Raw genomic sequence first — 24,432 nt, forward strand, 5'->3', positions numbered from 1 at the left:
TAACCACTAAGCCCGGAATCCCTTCCCCACCAGGGAACTGTTTTAAAATAGAAAGTCCTAAGTCCAAGAGCACCCCACTCAGTCCTGGGTGAACCAGGATGATGGGTCACCTTACTTTCTGCTGTTGTCAGTTAGTTCTGTTCATAGATGGGGTCTCTGCCTCATTTGTCCTGTGCACAGTGTGACTTGCATACTGCAGGGGATGAATTCTTCAGAGATCAGCAAGTCTTTTCCATAAAGAGCCTTGTGTACACTTCTCCTGTCACCTTTCCTTATTCAACAAGCTGTTTTGGCACGTAGCTTGCACTGATGCCATTTGGCCTTTCTAAGTCTATTACTGATGTTAAATAACCAGCTGCTAGGATACTCAACCCCCCAGATCTCACCAGCTTATCCCACATGTTGGCAAACTTTTTCTATAAAGGACAAGATAGTTAATATTTTAGGCTTGCAGGCCATACAGTCTCTGTGAGTCAACTCTGCCATCATAGTGCGAAAGTAGCCATAGAAAATACGTAAATGAATGGACATGGGCTAGATTGGTTGACCCTGGCTTTATTATATGTTTATTTCTTGTTCACATCTGTCTAATGAAGGTCAGGTGGCTCTCCTGGGTATTTCTCCTCCAAGCAGTGACTCAGGGCTCCCCCAGCTGGATGGAGAATGAGGAACATGGAAGACTAGGAATGGTCTATATCCATATCTATCTGTCTATTGCTTATATAAGTCATTATATATACATCTATTTATCTATCTGTATAAGTGAAAATCATACGTACATGATTTTCATTGAACTAAAAGCAAAATTTTTAAATTCTGAAACTCAAGAGAGCCTGTGAATGCATTTTTTGACCCTAGGGGGGTCCATGAACCTCAGGTAGGAAATGCTGCTATGAGAAAATTAGCTCAGACCCTAGTGTGTAGGAAGTGTTATGTAGTTGCTATTTGTTATTTTTATCAGAGATTTAACAGCCTGAATAATTCACACTAAGTTGCATATGGGGTTTAACTTTTCTTTGGGTTATTTTTTATTGCACAGTTAATACATGTGCATCATATTGGGTTGGCCCAAAAGTTCGTTCGGGTTTTTCCGTACGATCTTACGGAAAACAAAATAGAAAAATTAGAAAATCTGTTTCTTCATATAAAAGAAAATTTCAAATTTCTCTTTTCTCCATCATGCAGAGATAATGACGTATTACATTATATAATGATTTACATTTAAAAACAGGAGCTAGTTAACTTAAATGAATCCCTAATTGGAAAAGTGTTTTGTGGAAATGAGTGTGGAGCTGGATACCTTTTGATGTTCTTACTGAGTTGGGGCTAGGCTGGTTTTGCTCTCCCAGGCCCTTGGGCCCCAGGAAACCCCTGGAAATAGAGTTGTCGTTAGGGGAAGGAGAATGGATTACTCTAACCAAGTGCAAATTAGGAGTCTGTTAGTGGACACGGCCTCCTTTACCAGATCAGCAAGCGGTTTTCTAAGGTGGCCACTGTTCTTGATTGATTTGGGACAGAACAAAGGTGTATATAAACAGGAGTCCCTAACTTGCCGACTGCTAGTAGCTACTCTGAGCCTAAGCATTGAAGTTGTTTGGCTGTCAGGAGTATGGGAAGGGAGAAGTAGGGGACAGAGAGGTATGGGGGGGTGGCCCCTAATACTAGTTAAGAGCTGGATCTTAGCTGGTTTTCAGCATCTGAAGAAGTGCTCCTTGCCAACAATGACCACGGCAAGGCCTTTAGACACCGTAGGACAAGGGGAAATGAAAGTGAGATCTTGGAGTGGACAGGAGAGGAGCTTGCATTGTCCATCTCTTCCCATCCCGCAGCATATGGACTAATTCAATCAGAATTTGTGACACTGAGTTGACTTTAAAAGTGGCAATGACAAAAGCAGCTGGGGTGATGCCATTGCGTTACATTGTGTTGACATTAATGTTTCACACTGGGATCCTACTCTGGGGTGGGGAAGAAGGGCTTTAAGGGAAGAAAAGTCAAAAACAATAAAACGGACAGAACCTTCCTAGATCAGAAGTCAGTTAATTAAATTGCCCTCCTATATATGTGTTTTACTTAAAATGTTTAATATGTCAGGCGGATATGGGAAAGGAATCATTTTAACCAAGAGCTGCAGAGCAAATAGAATCCAGTTAGGATTTTGCTACTTGGGAAATGGAGCACGGGAGGATAATGTTGGAGGATCTTGTACCAGAAGCTGGGCTGCCTCAATCAGTGTGGCCCAGAGAGCTCCCAGAGACTGCTGTGGCTTCTCTTGGCTCTGCATAAAGGGAAAGGTTAGCTGCTTTTTTAGGAGGCATGCCCTAGATTCATTGCTTTTTCCCGTATGAGGGCCTTTCAAAAAAGGGTCTCAGTGGTCTTAGTATACATTCTTGATGAGATCTCCATAATACACCCTAAGTGACCAGACAGTTACGAAAAGATATCATTAGGGGCTTCCCTGGTGGCGCAGTGGTTGAGAGTCCGCCTGCCGATGCAGGGGACATGGGTTCCTGCCCCAGTCCAGGAGGATCCCACATGCCGCAGAGTGGCTGGGCCCGTGAGCCATGGCTACTGAGCCTGCGCATCCGGAGCCTGTGCTCCGCAACGGGAGAGGCCACAACAGTGAGAGGCCCGCGTATCGCAAAAAAAAAAAAAAAAAAGTATATATATATCATTAGTTTGAAAACTCACGTACTCTTAATGTGATATTGCCTTAGTGGTCTTGAGAGGAGGTAGTGTGGGTGAGGGGAAGAAATGAGCGTTTTTGCACACTCAGTTTGGTGCCCCTAGTAGCCATTATCTCATTTATTCCTTATAAGCAGCTTATCTTTATAACATAGAAGCTGAGGATCAGAGACAGCTAGTTATTTACCCAAGGTCATGCAGTTTGGTAAGGGGCAGAGCTAAAATAGGGCAAGGAGTAAAATAAGATGCCTGTGCTCTTTGTAACCAGGCCTGACAACATGGCTATAAATTATCCTAGTTATTTATTGTTTGCTTGAGTCATAGAGGACCAACTGTGTGTTGTTTCTTTCCATTCTGTTGTATTAGCAAACATTTTCATTGTCCAGATTGTCCTCGTGTATGGAAGTGTAACATATGCAGCCTGTTTAATTTTGTGTTTGTAAATCTGACTTGATTTCCTTTTTGGCAACAGCTACTGTCTAGAGAAAAGAAAAGATTTTTCTTTGTGTCTGTTTAAAGTGACAGAAATATTGGAGTAAGTAATAAAGATGGAAAGCATTAATTACATACTTCTAAGAATTTAAAGGTCAGACAAGCTAAATATGTATGTTTTGCTCACTGGAATGTCTGTCTGCTGAAATTGTGCCAGGATAACTTTGTTCCTACGATAAAAGCACATATTTTAGATAGCCGTCAACTTACTTTGCTACCCCAAAATTATACCGGGTTGTTGCTTTAGTTGCTATATATCTTAAAAGTTTGGGACTCACATTTCTGATGTTAATGTGATTTGTTTCATGATCCACCCCCTTTGGCCATGTTTAGTTACTATGTCTCATTTTGATTTCCTCTGTTCTCCCCTCAGCTTGTGTTGGAGTCTGTCAGCTGCTGCTATGTACCTGTCAGGCTAGTGACTTGTAATGTTTATTAATACAGCGTCCGTCTTGCTGTTGAAAAAACTGTGATGCTTCTCAGAAGGGTGCGATAGAATGAAGCGTTTGATTTCCAGATCCTGTCCGCACTGTGTGGTGAATACATTCTCAGATGTTATGCAGTTCACTGACCTGACAGTTGTGGAACCCCGCCTGGGACCCCATTTCAGCAGGACATATTTGAACAGAAACAGTTTGCAAAACTTTACACACTTAAACTCCTGCCAAGGCAAACTGTTAGCCACTTGAGTTTGTTATAAATACCCAGTGGCAGTGGTTGGAGGTAGCCCACGGTGTGTTTTCTATTCTGAACTGAATGTGAGTGTCTTTGCGGTTATATAGAGTAGTAAATAATTGAGTTTGATTAGGGAGAGGGACCTCATTATCCCCCACCTGTGCCCAGCTGGAAGGGGAGGGTCGAAATGAAGCCATTAGCTGTCTCTCTTACTGGCATCTCAAAGAGCTCAAATACATCTGTGTCTTATTTTCTTTTCTGGCACAATCAGTCGAGCAAGCTAAGCAGGCATGACCGGATTTGGCAAGTCCCAAGGACTCTGGCAAAGATACACAAGGAGAAGGCGGAGGGCAGTCATTTTGGCTTCTCACTGCCCATTAGTCTAGTGAGTTATGTTTTTGGAAAATGTCTCTTTTGAAAAAGAGTACTTTGTCCAATGTCAAATATCACATACTCACACAGTACGCTTTGATCTTTAAAAAAAAAATTTTTGTCAGTGCAAGGGGAAACAAAATGTGGCATTCCCACTAGTGTAAACTCTCTTTATGGTTAAAAAAATACCCGAAGGACTTCCTTTAAAGCAGGCCTGCTGCAGTTATTATAAGGCTTTCTCTTGCTCATATATTTTCATTTTCTACCTCGAAATGCTCAGAGATGAACATGCATGGAATTGGGACCAGAGCAGGCTGGGAACCAAAGGAGTACGTCTTCACCACGATTATGAACTGGCCAGGACTGGAGGAGGGAGTGCTACTCTGGGCAGCCTTTTCCCACTTTCACAAACTGACGCTGTGGCTCAGGAAACCAGGACATTTTCCAAGCAGTCTTGTAGGTCATATGGTTAGTCTGAGAGCTGGGACATTTATAATCAAACTGAATTTGTTACAGTGGGAGTTGACCTTTTCCATAGATTGGTCAGTGGTTGCAATCTGGAAGATATGCTCTCTGGAAGTTTCTTCTTTCCCTTAGTCCCCCCAGACTCCCTTGGCCATAGGGAGGTTTAAAACACAGGCTTTGGGGTCTGGCTGACCTGGGCTCAGGTTCTGGTTCCTCCACTTCTTAGCTGCGTAATTCCAGGTATGTGTCTCAACCTTGCCAAACCTCAGTTTCCTCCATTATAAAATGGGACCGATGATAACACCTACCTTTTCTGGGAGGATTAAATGAACAAAGTAAGTGCTCAGTAAATGTTGGCTGAAGTCATTTTCTCATCGTTATATATCACTTTTTTGTATGAAGGAAAGCTGATAGTTAATATATTATCTATTGCTTATTAAGCATTTATTTTATGACAGGTATTACATTAATTACTTAAGAAGTATTTAGCCCTGACAGCAATTTTATAGTCTAAGAATTAGCCTCATTTTGTAGATGAGAAAACTAGAAGTTAGAGAGATTATATCATTTACCCAAGGAAGGCAGAGCTGGGACTCCAAAGCAGGCTCTATTCTAGAACTTGCTGTGCTCTGCTGCCTTCTGGTGTTGCCACCATTTTTTCAGTATGATGCAGAGCTAAATGACAGCTATGCTTTGAGACCTCTCCACTGAGAAGCTTCTCTGATCCCCCTCACCCCTACCGGCTGGGTTAAGTGCCCCTGTGTTTTGGCAGCACTCTGAGCTTGCCTTCATCTTTGTGCTTATCATGCAGAAGTATAAATCCTTGGGGTTTTTTTGTGGTGTGTTTTTTTTTTTTTTTTTGGTGATATGCGGGCCTCTCACTGCTGTGGCCTCTGCTCTCACTGCTGTGGCCTCTCCCGTTGCAGAGTGCAGGCTCAGCAGCCATGGCTGAACCCGTGGACCAGGGCACGAACCCGTGTCCCCTGCATCAGCAGGCAGACTCTCAACCACTGCGCCACCAGGGAAGCCCAGAACTATAATTCTTTGTTTGCTTCTTTGTCTTTCTCTGCCACTGGACTGTGCTACTTGGATTAGGGACTGTATTGTTGATTTCTGAATCCAAAATAGGATCTTTAATAGATGAGTGACCTCAGGTAAATTCCCTAATATTTCCAGCCTCAGTTTTTGCAAAATGACTTATTAGTGCCTATTTTAGGGTAGAATGAGTTAACGCAGATTTAAAAGGCTTAACACAGCACTTGGCACATACTAAGTGCTCAGTAGATAGTAGATGCTACTATTATTGTAATTGTTGAATAATAACATCTTGTACTCTGCAGAAGCAGACACTTAATAAAGCTCACTGGATTTCTCTGCATTATCACCATGATTTTTGACTTCCACCATCCCCACCCAAAGCTGAGTTAAGCCGAGGTGGAACATACCTACTTCTCTGTTTTACTCTCTCAAAAAGGAAAACCTTAAAACCGGAGCCCAGGGTGCCCTGCTTTGAGCTTCAGGGGGGTTTTGATGTCTGGGCCAGGGGCTGCTTACTGATAGTGCCCCAGTGCTGCCACCATGCCCAGCCAATTGCGCATTTTCGTGGCCCTGTGTTACCAATTATCAGCAATGAAGTTTGAGATCCATTCCCCCAAATAAGCAATATCTCCTGGGGGTTTTGGGGAAATGGGCTGAACGGGGCCTCTTCTCTTGGGGTGATGACTTGGGACAAGGGGAACACAAGAGAAGGAACATCGTAAACCCCTTTTACTGTTTGCCAGCCTTAGTTCCAGGTGCTTGGCATTCATTGTCTATTTTATCCTCCTGGCAATTCTGTAGGGACATGGCCTCCTCATTTCGTGGACGCGGCTGAGGTTCCCACATGTTAAGACAGCATTTTGGTTAGCCATGGAGCCAGGATTTGAACCAAAAGGTATTTAACTCCCAGCCCATGTGTCTTCCTCTCCAATATGTTGCCTTCCAACTTGGGTTCTGATTCCAGCTCTGCCCCTATAGATAGAATCTAAGCTTCTCAGATAAGGACCTGTGCCCCTACTTCTCTCTCTGTCCACCGCCGCCTCTTGTTCAGTGCTTAGTGCAGAAATGCTCATTGTGTTAGGTTAATGCTGGTATAAAAACTTCCCTCTGGTAACTGAGTGGCTTTGCATCGGGACAGAGCTGAATTCCTCAAGTGAGTCATCTCTTTTTAAAATGCCCATACGTTTTTCAGTGTTTACGAGACTTGACAGGACCTAACTTGGAACTGACTGAAGCCCTCCTGGCAGCACTCAGTCAGCTCCCTGGGGGGGCGCTTCATCTGGACCCGGCACGGGCAACCCTGGGAGCCGCGGAAGGGCGGCTGCTTCTGCTCGTGCCCCTGGAATGCCCTGCGCTGGCAGAAGAGAAGCTGTCTGTCCACGAGGGCAGCTGGGCAGGAGCGGTTTCCTAGCTGAGAGTGGGTTTGCAGCCACCTGTCTGTCCATCCATCTGCCTGTCTGTCCAAGGGCGGACCATCCGCAGCGCAGGTCACAACCCAGAGGCTGAAATGCAGTGCCATGAGGAAGGGAAGCAGGGCTAGCACCCTGCCCGCCCGCCGCCCCGGGTCCCCCAAGATCATCATCTCCTCGGTCTCAGACCCGGTGCCCAACATTAAATAAAAGTGCCCTTACAGAATGTATTTCCGTAGACATTTTAGAAAGCCCATAAAAAATCCTGGATATGAAGAAATGAGGCATAAAACCCAGACTGTTTGGAAGTCGAGCTGAAAATTGTGGTAGCAAGTCTCCACATCCATTTATTAAGTGGGAGCATAACTTAACGGTTGCACCTACATGGATTCTGAGAACCACTTAGATCCTGTACTCCCGTGTTTTAGAAACATTAAGTGCCGTAGACGTGGGACAAGATCCAAGGTTGGCGTTCGTCTGGAGGGAGAGGAGTGAGTGGAGTGCGAGGCTGACCTGAGGAGACTTTCATTAGGTCTGGCTGAGGGCGCAGGACGTGGGTCACAACCTCTTTCTCCTTTAAACGTGCACGTTTTCACCGAAACGGAGCCCCAGCGTGAGATCCCGCACACCGCGAAGGCACATTCCGAGTGCCGAGCGTGCCCCTTCCCTTCACTGTTGTTTTCATTTTCCTCGCATGAACCTTGCTACCCTGGCTTCAGCACAGAGGCTGTAAAGGAAGATGGAGAGCCGAGTTACCTCAGAATGATCACTATCGTTAACATTCACGGGTGGTTCACTTATCATTCCTGACTGCACAGACATGGCAGCCGCTCGGAAGCGTCCGCAGGTGTAGCATGGTGATACATATTACATTGTGCCACAGTGGATTTATGTATTCTGTAACAAAAGAAAAGTGTAATGAAAAAATACAGAAGGTGATCCTTTATTCCTCCACCACACAGTTTATCAGTAATGCCTGTGGATGATAAGTGCCAGGGATTTCCTCCACATGCGTTAACCTTGTCACCCAGGTATGTTTTGGTAAAATGACAGAAAAATAACAGACTAGGGATTTTCCTCTGTTCAAAAATCTTTTAAGAGGACACTTTTAATTTATGGAAGTTAGTCCAAACACAAGGCTTCCTTTTGAGCTTTTAGTCTGCCTTCGCTGAAAAGATAAATGTGTTGGTTGGAAATAACGCTATCAGCCAGCAGCAGATTAGGAGAGAATGTAAGCAATTTACAAGCAGACTCAAATCTAAAATAGTTCAGGTGGAACGCGGACAGATGGAAGTTTGGGAGGTCTAGCCCAATACTAGCTTGCGCGTCCCCAAGAACTGGTGTTCCTTTTAGGTCCTCCTCATCCATCGCCCAGCATATTGTCACAGATGGAGCGCACACTGACTTCCGAGGAGAAAGCAGAGGAAGGCGAGTCTGAACTCGAGTGACGGGCGTTTGTTCCAAACACACACTGGCCTGGTGCCAGAGCAAATACCCGCAAGTTTATAAATGCACGAGGCACTTTACATTTCAGAACTCTTGCCAGAGCATCACTTACTACCTCGCTCCCTAAATATAGTTTTTAAAAAAGAGCTATTTCTTATTTTGCTTTGATCAGTAAAATAAACTTTTAAAGACTGTTCTGGGATGGGGTCCAGCTTCTGAGGTAAAGAACGGCCGGGGCTCAGGCATGATTCAGTAACAGAGTGTTCAGTAAAATTAGCTTGACAGTTCTCAGGCCTGCTGTTCGAGAGCAAAACTTGACCAAGTTAAAATGGATGATCGTGCTGGCTAGACCAGCATCAGCTTTTGCCTTTTAACAAATGGAATGTCAAGGATTAAACAGCAAGCAGTATGGAGAGGAGGGGGTGTGGAGATGTCTTTGTATTAGGGAAGCAAATTGGGTCCTTGGTTTTGAGATCGGCCCCCAGCCCCCTTGGAAAGCCAGCCACCTGGTTGGGTCCAAACTAGGTTTAAGGCCCCTTCCCAGCCTGTCCTACCACTGGGAAGCTTTTCCATGGCTTAGCTTGGGGCTTGGCTTTTCTTTCAGTTTTCTTGTCAGGATGAAGTTCTGCCATGTTTTTTGGCTGTGTTCCGCTTTGAGATTCTTATGGGGAAATGGGAATGCAACCAAACACCTTGTGGCAATTCCCATGTTCCATAGTTGGAAACGTGGGTCCCATTTGTTACATGAGCTGCTCGGAATTGGCCTGTTTTGTTTCAGTGCCCAAGCATAGTGAGTAGTAGTTGTGATACCTGCTATTGCAGTTAACGGTCTTAGTGAAGTTACACCTCACCCGGGGATGGGCTTCTTTTTTAAGGCTACTTGTTCCTTACCAGTTTCTTCTTCTCTAGATGACCCCCCCCCAAGTGTGATTGGCTAGAAGCTTATAAGTAGTGTTATTATTTTGTCGTAATTATTTACGCTTCAGCTAATATTTTGCTTGGCCTTCTAAGACTAAGTAGATTAAAACATTACTACTGAAGTGTACACAGACTGTGCACTTTTTTAAATGCTTGTTTATTAATTTATTTATTTGCTTACCAGTTAGGGAGAGTCTTTGTTTTCCTTATTCTAAATTGTTTTGGCCTATCGTATCCACCCCTCCACCCCCCATTTTCCCTCCAGGGCTCCATGAGCTTTAATATAATGGTAGTATCTGCCTGCAGTGACATCTACTGACACAAGCCAAGTTTATCGTTTGTTAGTCCTTGCTGCAGGATTTGGCTTGGGAACCAACACTAGGGAGCCATGGTACTAGTGACCCACACAGACCAGTTGGATTCAATTTGAGATAAATAGAAATATCTTCCCTAATTCTGCCCTCTCTTTCGCTTGGAACCGTTCAGATTAGAATGCTTTTCTCGCGCATGCGCGCGCTCTCTCGCTCGCTCTCTCTCGCTCGCTCTCTCTCTCTCTTCTCTCTGTCTCTCTGTCTCTCTCTCTCTTTTGCGTTAGAAGTTTGTTTATTTAACCCTTTTTAAAGTAATTAACAGGTCAGTATACACTTATTCAAACTGAAACTCAGTGAGGACTGTATTAACATCCCTTTGGTTGAATATTGGTCTTGATTTAATGTTTGTCTTTTCCTACAGAAATGCTGCTCATGGATTCTCCCTTATTCAGGTGGACAACACAAAGGTCACCATGAAAGAAATCTTGCTAAAGGCAGTGAAGCGAAGAAAAGGATCCCAGAAAATTTCAGGTGGGACAGTTAAATCATACTCTGCCAACAGAAGCTTAACCCTTAGTTAAAAGTGCTGGGTGTGGGTGTTGGTGTGGGTGTGGGTATGGGTGGGTGTTTGATGGCTGTCTAGATTGGTTCAGATGTCATTGCTTGGTTCATTAGCAAGTGTACAGCAGAAGAGTGATTTTAAGCTGCCCCTGGGCCCAAGGAAGGGATTGGGTCAGTGACATATGTGAGAAGAATGTGTCCATGTCGCTTATGGAAGCTTCATCATTAATTTGCGATAGATTAAGACAAAGCTACTTGAGCTAACTATTAGTTGGCGTAAAGCTGTCTGGAAAACTGATTTAATCCTAAATTTGAAGCACTGCTTTTAATTTCATGTTTTCATGTAGTTTTCCATGGGGAAAACTTCTGGTTGCTAGTGTTTGGGGTATAGAATAAAAGAAAACATTTTAAAATTTTTACCAAAATGAGGGCAACTGTAAAAACAAAGTTTTTTTTTAAGATAAATCACTTGACACAAGTAGCTGTTAATCGCTGATTCCTCATTACTCAATTTATACAGAAAATAAGTTTGTGGTATTAGCTGTAATATTTAAAGGATACGAGAAAAGAAAATATTCCCAATATTGAGAAATAATTATTTTGAGAAATAGCTCAAAGATTTATCACACCATAGACAACTTTAGTATAAATCAACCTATCTATGACATGTTAAATATCTTAGCTTTGTAAGCAAATGAGACTTCTTAAACACCTTTGGTTTTATGTTTTGGAAAGGGAAAAAAAGTGTGGCTCGGGTTGAGGAAAATAGTTCTGTGTTCCTCTTTAGGGGAGGAATATAATCTGTTCCAGATTTAATTAGCTATCTTCAGATGAAAGCTGAAGTTTTAATAAAAGTTAGAAGAGATAACACAGTGAAGGACACGGATGAGCTGTCTCAAGGCCATATTCCAGGGGAACGATAAGAGCTGTAAAAAATGGCAGAGGAGAGCAATTGAATGGAGCAATGAAAATCTGATTCTCATAAAAAAGAGAGAGAGAGAAAGATGCTGGTAGGGGCGGTTGTAGATGAGACCTGCTAGCGTCTGCAAGCAATTTGGATGCTTGCCAGGAGTCATTGTTCACCCTGGGCTGTGGCGGCTCCGTCCAGATGTGCCAACTGCACGTTTCGGCTTTTGCCAGCTGACTGCGCCGTTTGATAACCAGCTCTCTGGATGCCCATCACTGGCCGCAGAGATAGAATTAAATGATGATGATCTTCCCACAAGTTGGGAGAGGAAACAATGCATATAAATCTTGATTTCATCTCAGCATGAGAAGTCTTTATCCATCATCACTCATAATGAACAAGTCGTTAGCTGGGATGAATGGTGTTCTGGTTTTTCCAAACACCTCTTTTGTTCATTTTTTGGGTGACTTTTATCCATTGCATGGGAGTCAGACCTCTTTGCATTTAAGGGATGATTGAAGAGGCATAGCCTCTACTTTCCCAGGGGAAAGTAGAAATTTGGGGGTTCTAGGTGCCAATCTAATAGCATTTAAACAGTTTCAGATATTTAAAGGCGTTAAATAAGCATTCTTCTACCTTTAGGATCCTGGTTTTTTCATCTTGTTTTTGTCCCTAAATTTTTTTATATAATAGTGTATTTTATGACATACTTATTATATTCTGAGATAGCTTTATTCTGAATTGCCCAAGAGGAGGTAGGACTAACTTTTTTAACCTTCTTAATAGAAATTCTGCTGTCGCACATTTTTTAGATCATGAGAGCTCTGTGAACTCACTGGGATACAGCTGAACCAGTGTCTTTTCCTCCGTCTCCAGCCATCCCTGTCCAATTGCGTACCTATTTATCTGTGTCCATCTCCAGCAACCACGTTTATCATACACACATTTATTTATGTTCACCTTTGTGTACGCATCCCTGCCATTTCCATCAGAGCCTTTGCATATCACTGGCAAAGAGTTAGGACTCATCTGAAAAAGTCATCTGCATTATTTATTCCTTTTCATACTAGAGAAGTCAGTTGAGATTGATGCATTTACATAAATTACTGTCCATTTTCTTAGCCAAAAAGCTTTTTAAAATAAGAAGCTCTTTCTATTGCTTTGTTAAGTCTGGTCTTATGAAATAGAAGGATTATCTCCAGTTTGGAAAAGATGTTTATTTAAGGTTAACTTGGTAAAGGCAGGGTATATTTTGTGTTTTGGAATTTCGTATTGTGGAGTGGACTTGTTTTGGAGGGTGATTAATAAAGAGGAAAATCCTCCTGTCATAGAAAGAAACACAAGTACATTTACTCAAAAAAAAAAAAAAAAAAAAGTTTGTTAGTGCCCACAGTTGGCTGTGAAATACCTATTACTTACCCATTATGACACATGAACTTAGTCATGAACTTGGTGTCAGGAGATGCCAGGTTAGAGACACTCATCCTGCACTTCCTAAGCCTCTACCACAGTGACCTGCTCAGTCTTTGCAAGAAGGTGCCCTCCATGCCCGGTGTCTGGCTCAGCCCTCTCTTCAAACAGCTTTCACCTGATTGAGCACAGAACAGCACTTGTCTCTTTGCTACGGTTATTTAATTTAAGTGAGAAAGGAGAAGTAGCACTTGAGATTAGACAGCATGTGCCCTGTGGGGTCAAGAGTTCTCGCACTGCCTGTGCCTTAGAGGTTAGTTGTATTAGACCAGGATTTCAGAACTCTTTTCATAAGCTGACAGTGAACTCTAGCTGCTTACTCACAAACCTTTAACATCTCTCATCTTTTTTTCCCGAATGACCATACAACTCTCTGTTTAATAATAATAAATTGAGGGCTTCCCTGGTGGCGCAGTGGTTGAGGGTCCGCCTGCCGATGCAGGGGACGCGGGTTCGTGCCCCGGTCCAGGAGGATCCCACATGCCGCAGAGCGGCTGGGCCCGTGAGCCGTGGCGCTGGGCCTGTGCGTCCGGAGCCTGTGCTCCACGGCGGGAGAGGCCACGGCAGTGAGAGGCCCGTGTACTGCAAAAAAATAAAAATAATAATAATAATAAATTGAGAACTTAAACTGTTTCATTATTAAATCAAGCTGTGGGCTTAATGACTGGCCAGTGTTTAAATACTCTGTTGCCCTTCCCCCTGGCATTCCCTCACCAATTTTCATTTGTAGAAAATCAGAAGGTGATAGATATTTGAGCAAAAGAATTCTCCTTTGTTTAGGTAAATAGCTTTGTCAATGGAAACCTCTAGGGTTTTAAAATATTTTTGCTTTTTATGGGTAGAATATCATTACAGATACTTGCAACTGATCTAAAATTTTGACTTGCATTATTTGTAATTATTTCATCAAGTCATAACTATGAACACTGCAGGGTTTTTTCTATTAATATTCATGTATTGACCTTACAGTAATCTTTTTTTTTTTTTTTTTTTTTGCGGTATGCGGGCCTCTCACTGCTGTGGCCTCTCCCGCTGCGGAGCGCAGGCTCCGGACGCACAGGCTCAGCGGCCATGGCTCACGGGCCCAGCCGCTCCGCGGCATGTGGGATCCTCCCGGACCGGGGCACGAACCCGCGTCCCCTGCATCGGCAGGCGGACTCCCAACCACTGCGCCACCAGGGAAGCCCGTCCTTACAGTAATCTTATCATAGTGTGTCGCAGTCAGTTCTCTGCTAAGGCCTATTTTTTTAAGCCCATTTTTAAATGTCTCTTTTAAAAGTCTCTCTCCAGCTTTTCACTTTATTACTGACCTACTTGACATTTGGAATCTACTTGCATTGGCAGAAAGTCCCCACGGTTTAAGAAAATTATAAATGGAGAATCCAGTTTTAGAAGAATTAGCAGAAACTTCTTTACTAATTTTAACAGTTAGGTGGGTATGTTTTTAACATAATGAAGAGTAGCCTGTCAGATCCCTTGATTTAACCAGTAAAATACACTAACCTGTTGTTTAGTGATTAAAGGCCTTAGTTTGTCAAGTTCTCCTTTTATCAAGTTCATCCTCACGATCAGTGATGACCTTCTGAGCTTCTTAGTATTTTGATGTTGTTTAAAATGTTATTACACACCAACCTTTACCAGCCTCCTGAAGCATGATGTTGGCTATGACAGGCACTTGAGAAATGGAGGTAGATCTGAATTCAGCTGTAACACTGATGCAGAAATAGAGGTACCTCTGGGTCTACAAAAGAGAGAAGGCTTCGAAGTAGGATTTTCTAAGCAGAATAGTGTTCTGTATGGCTCTATTTCAATATTTGTTGTTATTATAAAATGGAGGAGTTTTTCTTTATCATCTGCTGAAAGATTGAACCAGAAGTGTATCAACTTTTTCTCACCCCTGTCCATTCTTGCCTTTTGATGTGAAAGACAAATTTTTATTAGTCTGAAGATCCTTTTTGAAGAGTTCTTATAATATTGTTAATAAGACTTACGACATTCATTCCTACTTTTCCCGTACAAAATTTCACCTAGAATTTGAAAGATAAATTTTAGCTTTGTCAAGTGAACTCCCTCTTAACATCTCTGTTTGGAATTACAGACCACATTATTGATAGCTAATTTACTGTGTTTTCACTAGACCCCTAGAATGTCACCAAGGAGATAGTCTAGTCTAGGACTTCTCGAACACTGTTCCCTAAAGAACTGCTAGGAGCAGAGAGGGGAGTGAACAGCTACTACAGGGTGTGTGAGGTTCTGATCTGAGAGACGGCTAATGATGACAGCATTGGATGCTCAAGTTTTATCTTAAAAATTCATGTAAGGTGTAAATATTGATCTATAATGTATTTGTAGCCGTGTGTACACTCACTTATGCTCTCATGGGTCAGACCTATGCTGGGTGCAGGGAGACGGTGGTGAAGCAGATCTACAGGACCCTTGCTGAAGAGGAGCTTACATTCTAAAGTGAGAGTAAATATGAGGGGCTGAGAGAGAGAAGATGAGATGCAGGGGAGCTCACTGCTTTCTATGGATGGTCAGGGAACACCGCCCAGAGAAATTGACATTGAAATTGTGACCTTCACATTTAATCTGTGAAGAGTTGGAGAGGGGCAGTGTCTTTCAAGGCCTTGGCTGTTAAAGGCTTACTATTTTAATATAAAAAGAACATTTCAGATTACTTTGAAGTTAATTTACTTAACTTTCTCCCCCCATCACCCCCCCACCAAAAGTAGTAAAGATGACCCCTGAATTCTTCCCTGTGCTAACTCCACACATCTTCTTATCCATTAGCAAGTCCTCTCATTTTTACCTCCAGAATACGTCCTGAATTCAGTCTTTTCCATCTCCATTGGATGAATCCAGATCACTAAGACCTCACCCGGACTGTTGAAATACACCCTGGCTGCTTTTCCAGCCTCTGCTCTTGGCCCCTCCAGTCTCTTGCCTACAAAGCAGCAGACAAAGAGGTTTTTAAAAATATAAATCAAATTATATCTGGTCCAAACCCTTCAATGACTTCCAGTTGCATTCAGAATAAAATCTAAACTTCTAACCACTGTGAAATACACTGAGGCCCAAAGAGGGAATAGGACATACAGAGAATATGAACACAAAGAAAAGAATTGAAAATAAGTACAAAGTTGATGGCTGCAGTATGACAGGAATACAGACCAGGCCCAGAGCCCAGGAAGCCAGGGTGGGGAGTCGGAGCCTATACCCAAAAGAGACCTTCTAGAATGAACCGGCAGCACCAGGGTCTCTGACTCACTCCCTGCAACCTCACACGAGAGGCCTTACTTTCATGCCAAATAGACCTAGACAGTTATATACAAATTATTATTTATTAACAATGTTTTAAGGGGATTTATGTGTGAGGGAGAAATTGGTCTTTCCCCAAGATCTATTCCAATGGGGTAAGAGCTGATTTATTGAGTGCCTTTGTGTACTTACAGATAGCATCTCATTTAATCTCCATAACACCCCTAGAAAGGAGATTTTATTGTGCCTATTTTATAGATGAGACTTTAGAAATGTTAAAAAGTAGGGGCAAATGTGCATCTTAGAATTAAGGAGCTATGATAACTATACATGTGATCATATACTTTCTTTCCTCTCCCAGCCTCCCTTTCTTCAGTTCTAGGAGAAGTTAAAGTTACCCAAATTTCCCCAGTAAGTAAATGACATCATCTTAAATTGGAGCCCAGGCTTTTTTGACCTCAAAGCCATACTCTTTTTATTGTACCGTGTTGCTTATTAGAACCGTAATGGGAGAACAAATTTAAAATTCTGTAAACAGAAATGTTCATTGATTCTAAGATCTAAATGCATCAGGGAAGTGCAGCATTTAAAGGAACCCTGTGGTGAATCTGGATATAAAGCCAGGAATTCTTTTTTTTTTTTTTTTTTTAATTTATTTATTTATGGCTGTGTTGGGTCTTCGTCTCTGTGCGAGGGCTTTCTCTAGTTGTGGCAAGCGCAGGCCTCTCACTATCGTGGGCCTCTCACTATCGTGGGCTCTCCCGTTGCGGAGCACAGGCTACGGACGCGCAGGCTCAGCGGCCGTGGCTCACGGGCCCAGCTGCTCTGCGGCATGTGGGATCTTCCCGGACCGGGGCACGAACCCGCATCCCCTGCATCGGCAGGCGGACTCTCAACCACTGCGCCACCAGGGAAGCCCCAGGAATTCTTTTTGTAATTGCACAGTTTGTCTGTATTGGTGTCAGTTTTAATGTTTTATGTCTAGCTTTCTTAAAGCAACATACACCTGTCCTGAGCTGCCCTATGAAAAAGACATCCATATGTTTTATTCTTTTTTATTTTTTTATTTTTTTTATTTTTTTTTTTTCAGTACGCAGGCCTCCCAGTGTTGTGACCTCTCCCGCACCGTTGCGGAGCACAGGCTCCGGACTCGCAGGCTCAGCTGCCACGGCTCACGGGCCCAGCCGCTCCGCGGCACGTGGGATCTTCCCGGACCGGGGCACGAACCCGCGTCCCCTGCATTGGCAGGCAGACTCTCAACCACTGCGCCGCCAGGGAAGCCCCGCCCATATGTTTTAGATGGAGTAGCATTTTTAACACTCTTAACCTAAAATACTCTCCAAAGGCTGAAGTTATCTAAAGAATCTTCTGGCTGTAAAATTGAACAGAGTCCTGCTTCTTGTGTAATTGTAAAGACAGAAAATCCAGTAACCTTTCTTCTGTGAAAGTAGTTTGCCAGCCAGAGACACAGACATATGCTTTCCTTATACTGTATCCTCTTTTTAAAAGTGAGGAAGAAAAGGTAAATAGGACTGTTTAAATGTTCTTTGTCAAAAAGGCAGGAATTTCTGCAGAAAACTGCTCCTCCTCATGAAAGAATAAATAGTCACGCAGATGCCACTCACACGTGGGGGCTGGATAAGAAATAAAGACCTGATACTTGGCATCCAGTGACCCAGTAGGACAGTGATACAGTAAACGAGGCCTGCTAAGATGTTTACAAGTCGGAAGTGACCCAGGCGGGAATCTCGCAGTTCCATATTCCTCCTGCCTCCTCGCTCTGTCTCTTTGTCTTGTTTCATCTCACCTGAGCCTCCCCCTGGCTGGAGTGATCTGAGGTTCCTGATGGATCTTCTTGAGTATAAAGCAGAGCATATTAAAGATGGCATTGCAGTCAACTATTTTATCCAGAAAGCTTGGGAGTTGAGAGAATTTATTTCAAGCAAAAATCTTTTGGAATTACTTCAGAGACCCAGTTATTTTAAAAGGGTATTATGAGCTCCTGCAACTGCCACATCAGAGAACCTTGAAACGTGTCATTCGCCAGAACTACATTTGACCGGCATTTACTCTTCCTGCTAGTTGCCGATCTTTCAGAAGTTCCTTTTCCATCACAAAATCTATTCATTCACTCCATCTGGGGCAGTCACCGGCGTGGATTAGATTAAAGAAAAATAATGAAAGGAAGAGAAAAGACATAGACTCCCAAGAGGCTCTGTGCTGGTACAGGGGGCACACACATTTCAGAGTCAGAGGACCTTTCCTGGGGTCCACTAGGGACTAATTCTAGACCACCACTAATTTAATAATAGCTCTTCAGGAAAAAAGAAAGAAAGAAAGAATATTAAATGTATATATTGATTGTAAACTGTATCCTGCTTTTAGAAATATTTAAAAATGTATTTTAGAATAAGGAAACTGAATGTGTAGCTGTGTGCTTACCTCTCTGAGCCTTACTTTCCTGAGCTGTAACGTGGGAGAGGTTGAGAAGATGAATCAAGGGCGCCATACAGAAAGCTGTGTGTGCTCGAAAGCTCGGGGTTCTGAGATACCCTGTTTATTAGTTCAGCAGCCATCATCCAATGCTGCCTGCTCCGTGCCAGCCACCATACTAGAAATCAGGTGGAAAACCTGATGAGAAAACAGACTCAGAGGCACTAAAATATGGTACATGAGCTACTAAAGCAACACAGATAAAAGAGACTACTTAAAACTACTGAGTGAGGCAGCGGGCTGAGAAAAGATGCTCTGGAGTAAGTAATTTCTTTGACAGCTTTTTTTTTTTTTTTTTTTTTTTTTTTTTTTTGCGGTATGCGGGCCTCTCACTGTCGCGGCCTCTCCCGTTGCGGAGCACAGGCTCCGGACGCGCAGGCCCAGCGGCCACGGCTCACGGGCCCAGCCGCTCCGCGGCATGTGGGATCCTCCCGGACCGGGGCACGAACCCGCGTCCCCCGCATCGGCAGGCGGACCCCCAACCACTGCGCCACCAGGGAAGCCCATTTGACAGCTTTTTTGAAGGTTAACTAGAACTTTGCCAGATGGGTAAGTGAGAAAGACATTCCAGGCAGAGGTGTTTTGAGGTATAGCCACAAAACATAGATGTTCCAAATAAGTAGAGCAGGGATGGGGCAGAGGAGAGGCTAGGCAGGGAGAGAACTGATCAGGCCAGGCCTGATAGTGTACTCAAAAATAGAACTACACCGATTTGTCGGGGGGCAGTTATGCAGCAGGCACTACGTAGGCACTAGGCATTTTGTAGAAGCCAAGAAATGGTCCTTACCCTTGAGTCGCTTACTGTTTAGCTGGGGAGACAAACAAACGGCCATTCACAATACCATGCAAGTGCTGAGTGGAAACCAATATAGGGCCTGGGTGCACATTATAGGAGGAAAGCCCTAGTCCGGTTTTAGGGAGTCAGGGAGGACTATCCTTAGCAAATGCTCCAGCTGAGACCCAAAGGTGAGTAAAAACTGGCCCGGTGAAGAGGGATGAGAAAGAGCATTTAGGCGGAAGGAACACAGTGAGAGCTTAGTGCCTTCTGGAAACCGCAAGTGGCTCAGTCTAATAAAGCAGTAGAGTAGGAGGAGATGGGAGGGTGCGGAATGATGAGGCTCGAGTGGTCCTTTGGGACCAGATCATGTTTGTTAACTATGCTGAATTTGAACTTTGCTCTGATGGCAGAGGGGAACCACTGCAAGGAGAGCAATATAGTCAGAATTTCTTTTAGAAAACGTGCTATGTTATACAAACGGATTAGAGGATGCAAAACAGGAGGCAGAGACACCAGTGAGGAGGCTCTTGAGGACTCGATACAGCGGGTGATGAGCGTGGAGGCAGTGGGCGGTGCTCAGCTCAGGAAGCAGAGGGGTGGACACCAGGGTAAAGCCTGATTTCTTTTATTCGAGCTGAATGCACAGTTTGGGGGAGAACTGAAAAAGCTTGGAGCTGCCACCAGGTCTCCTGAGGTTAATATTAAAACAAGGTGGTGGCAAAAGATAGGCTCTTAAAGAGTCATGTTTTTTCTCTCTTTCTTTCTTTTTTAATAAAATTAAATAGTGGTTGAAAACAAAAATTTTGGAGATGTGTGAAATAAAAAATGAAGGTTTCTTCTTCAGTGTGAACCCTTTGTTTTCTTTTTTTAATTCACTTCACATTCAGGTGTACATATAGGCTATACGTTTCATGTGGGCAGGACTCTGTTTTATGGTTTTTGGTTTTTTTTTAAATCACTAAATACCCAACATCTAGCAGAATGCCTAGAGGACACCCAAAAAGCATTTGTTAAATGAACTCATGAAAAATGTATCCATGTCATTTAAAAATGACACCATACAGGGCTTCCCTGGTGGCACAGTGGTTGAGAGTCCGCCTGCCGATGCAGGGGACACGGGTTTGTGCCCCGGTCCGGGAAGATCCCACGTGCCGCGGAGCGGCTGGGCCCGTGAGCCATGGCCGCTGAGCCTGCGCGTCCGTAGCCTGTGCTCCGCAACGGGAGAGGCCACAACAGTGAGAGGCCAGCGTACCGCAAAAAAAAAAGACACCATACAATATGTATGATTTTGCATTTGTTCTTTTTACTCAATACTATGTCATAAGCATTATTCTATATTAGAGTGCCCACTGCATGTTTATCTTTTTGGTTAAATTTATTTAACTTTGCTCTCTATTGGTGGACGTCTAGATTACTTCCAAATTTCCAGTATGAAAAAAACATGTAGTGAACAATCTTGTGGCAGTATTCATTGCACATTCGTGCTAGGTTTTAAATATGGGATTGTTTGTCAAAGGTCTGCTTATTTAAAATGTTGAGAAAAACAAATTGCCTCTCAAAGTTTATACCCATCCTTTGACACTCCAAGAGTATGTGAGAGCGTCTCTTCCCTACCCCCCCTTCCAACCCTGAATGTTATCAATCTTTAACTTTTGCCAAGCTGATGGTTAGCAGTTAATATGTAGTCTTAGTTTCCATTTCTAGGTTTCCAGCATAATTAAGCATTTTAAATGTTTTTATTAGCCACTTAACCCTTCTAAAAGATAGTTCTTAAGTCACTCAGTTGTTTTAGTGGGAAGGATTGAGAGGAAGTCTATTTCAGAAAACTATTTTTGAGAAGTGCCCCATAGTTTAGATACAGTTCTCCCCACCCCTCCTCCCCTTTGCAGCTCAAGCAGGTGTGTGCGCGCGTGAACACACACGGGGTGGGGGGGGCGGGGGGGTAGAGAAAGGCACGCGTCCAGACCAGGTCGTTTTGCTTGTTGCCTCCTGGCCATTTGTTCACCAGCAAAACTTTTTTTTTCTGCGTTTAGAGAGAACTAGCTGGTAATTCACGAGACTGCACTTCATCTCATTTGAGACGTTATGTTGTTACCTGCTTGCTTTGTTATCAGAACTACTTTGAAAAACAGATTTTTGGTTAAATATTTTAGTATGGTACATATATATATAGCACTTAGAAAATGCATCATACTGGAAATCAGAAATGTAGACAAAAAAGCTGTCACCCCTTAACAGGTTTATTTTGGGGAGGCACATCTAAGGACACGTCTGGCAGCATTACGAACGGCACTGGCACCAAGGGCAGCTAACTGTGGGGGGTTAATGGGGACCCTGCATCATTCCTTGCCATGTGCCTGGTGAGCAAACTCCTAGAAGTTTCTGGGAATGGTGGCAAGTGAGGAAAAGGCTGCAACCAACAATCAGTGTCACAAAGTGGGGGTGACGCATTTGCTGAGGAGACCGTTGAGACAGATGTTTAATTAGCTGAAGTCAGAGTGGATAAATCGGGAGAGGACTGCCTATGCGGAGAGATGCCTTTTTCCTTCATCTCTCATTTAACTGTTGTGGGGTTTTTTTTGTCCTTACTGTTTTCTCTTTGAAGACAACATCCTCAGAAATGGGGGGAGTGTGGAAGGGGAGGGTAGAGAGAAAGTAACCTGTGGTTACGTTTACTGAATAGTCGTTATATTCAAGAATTTTTGTATTTAATCTTTACAGAAACCTTGTGAGGTGGGCATTATCTCTTTTCTGTGGTCGAGAAAACTGAAGCAGTGTGCGTATATGTTGTGTATGTGTATGTGTACATAACCTGTGTGTGTTAACTAATGAGTAATGTAGATGAGATACGAACCTAGATGCCTTAATTCTTGAGCCCATTTTTTCCCCCTGTACCACAGCTTCCCCACTTAAAATGTAATGCAGATGAGAGAACTTCTTGGAGTGAAGGTAATAGTCTGTATATTGACAGGAGCTGATGTCACAGGTATATGCATTTGCCAGAACTATCAAATGGTACTTGTAAGATGTGTGCGTGTCATTGTATGTAAATTTTACCAAAATATAAAAAAAGATTCTTAAACAAATGTTGAGCGCCAGTTACTGTTATGCACACTTAAGTGTTCAGGGGTGAGTGTACTGACACCTGCCCCTTACTCTGAAATACCTTTTTTTAAAAAAAGATGGACTGATGGGTAGATACGTGATAAAACAAATATAAAGTAAACGTTAATAGTAGGATCTAGGTGGTGGTTACATGGATTTTCAGTGTACATTTCTTTCAACTTTTTTGTGGTTTAAAAATGTTCATAATAAAGTAGGAAAGAACTCATTAAAATTACAAATATATAATTTAAATTCTGCTCATATTAATATAAATTTCTGAACTTACAAGTATATGTCCTTATGGCATAGAAAACACTAACCTTCATTTTGTAGGATGTTTTGTCTTTCATTACTTCATATGTTAAATATCTTGGAGATCACAGTTTCTTCCATTGACCTCTGGTTTTAAGTAGCATGTGGAGTTATGAATATAATAATTGTTACCACTTAACTGAATATTCAAAATTTGCTAGGCAATTGGCCACACACTTTTTAAAAAATCATCTCAACCTTAAAACAGCTATTTGAATTGGGTGTTACTTTTGTTTTATAAAGGAGAACAGTAAAGCTCAGAGAAGTTGCAGGACTTGTCGACGGTCGTAAGTAAGCTGGGAGCTGGGACTTAAACCCAAGTCTATACTCCTAACCACTGGGCTGTACTTCTTCCCATTGGCAAAAGTTACAGGGTCCACAGCTCAGTGGAGGCAAGTATGCTTTTCTCCCTAGAGAGACGAGTGCACCTACTTCAGCTGGATGTGGCAGCGTGATTCGATGGAAAGGGCACATAGACTTTGGAACCAGACCAGCCCAAGTCCCCACCCCAGCTGTACCTTTCCCACAAGCTGTGAAGTTAGCAAGTGAAACCTTTCTAACTTCAGTTACCTTTTCTTTCAATAGGGATAATACTACCTACCTTGCAAGGTTGTTTTTTGACTAAATACATGTAAAACACTCAATCAGTACTGAGTACTCAGTGAGTATCAGCTTCCTTTATCCCTGTCGCCACTGCCACGCTAGGCGTACTGTAAAACCTGGCTTTTTAGGATTGATGTCCTTTCCTACCCATATGACTTGGCCTTTGCCTGGACTTTTTGTTTTCCAGTGAATTAAGTCTGTAGAAAGCTTATACCCTGTGATAGACCCAGTCTTTGAATTTGTGTGGATATGGATCTGCTGGAAGCACCCTTTACATTGTACAAGGAGAAAACTAGATCCAGAGAGTCAACTGTAATGATTTTTGACTAACAAAACCCAAACCATGTATGTAGGGGTGGGTTAATGATCACAGGGCTTATTCATCATATAGCTTATATCAGCAGATGTAATCTAGTATGACAAAGATTCTAGAGAAAAAATGGACAAACTGTAATTGCCTGTAACAAACATGCTTACAAGTGATTTTTACAAGCGTTTGTATTAACAGTGAGTAGCTCACAGAGCCTGTTGCTTCTTTTCAGAAAGCATTTGAAAGAGGAAATAGAATTAAATACCACTATGATTTTTGAGTGAATGATTACAGACAGAGAGGTTGGGGTGCTGCCTCTGCCCCTTGGTTCTCTCCACCAAGAGTCCTGGTCTCCCCCGGAGGAAGTAGAAGACCCTCTTTCTTCAGGCAGGCCATTACTGTGCTGATCCTGTTAGTAGCTGGGAGGAAAACTCTTCCTCTGCCAGGACTGAGTTTAGACACTTTCTGTGAGAAACCATCCGTTGAGAACAGTTACCCCACCACAGAAGGCTTCTCCAAGACCAGCCAGGGACCTGAGGCACCTACTCCTTTTTCACTGCTTTCCGAGGCCTGGCCGTGGAGCTGGTCTTTCCCCATAAGCAATTTAAAAGGCAGCGTTAAGAATTTCAGCAACTACTTTCCATAAAGAGCTCTTCCTTTTTGACCACGTCACAAATACCAGACTTTCTGCAACAGCTCTACATGCGTTAAGAAAAAAGAAAAATCATCTTCAGTGAGGGCATTTCTTTTTCTGCCTTACGATGACAGTAATGCCCGGAGACAAAGATGACTTAAAATCAGGAGAAGACCCTGGAGTGGCAGTG

At 43.0% G+C, this 24,432-nt stretch overlaps 1 protein-coding gene across 7 annotated transcripts in view; it reads left to right on the forward strand.

Annotated features, from left to right (window-relative positions):
• The window catches only part of MAPKAP1 (MAPK associated protein 1), a 241,452-nt gene that overhangs the window by 133,748 nt on the left and 83,272 nt on the right, over nt 1–24,432 (forward strand). For all 7 annotated transcript variants that reach the window (XM_067040726.1, XM_059073087.2, XM_059073088.2 and 4 more), the window contains one exon: nt 10,233–10,342. In XM_067040726.1, coding sequence (XP_066896827.1) covers nt 10,233–10,342 — 110 coding nt within the window. The remainder of the gene's footprint in view (nt 1–10,232; nt 10,343–24,432) is intronic.

Source organism: Kogia breviceps, chromosome 8 (genome assembly GCF_026419965.1).
Source record: "Kogia breviceps isolate mKogBre1 chromosome 8, mKogBre1 haplotype 1, whole genome shotgun sequence".
Classification (NCBI taxonomy): domain Eukaryota; kingdom Metazoa; phylum Chordata; class Mammalia; order Artiodactyla; family Physeteridae; genus Kogia; species Kogia breviceps.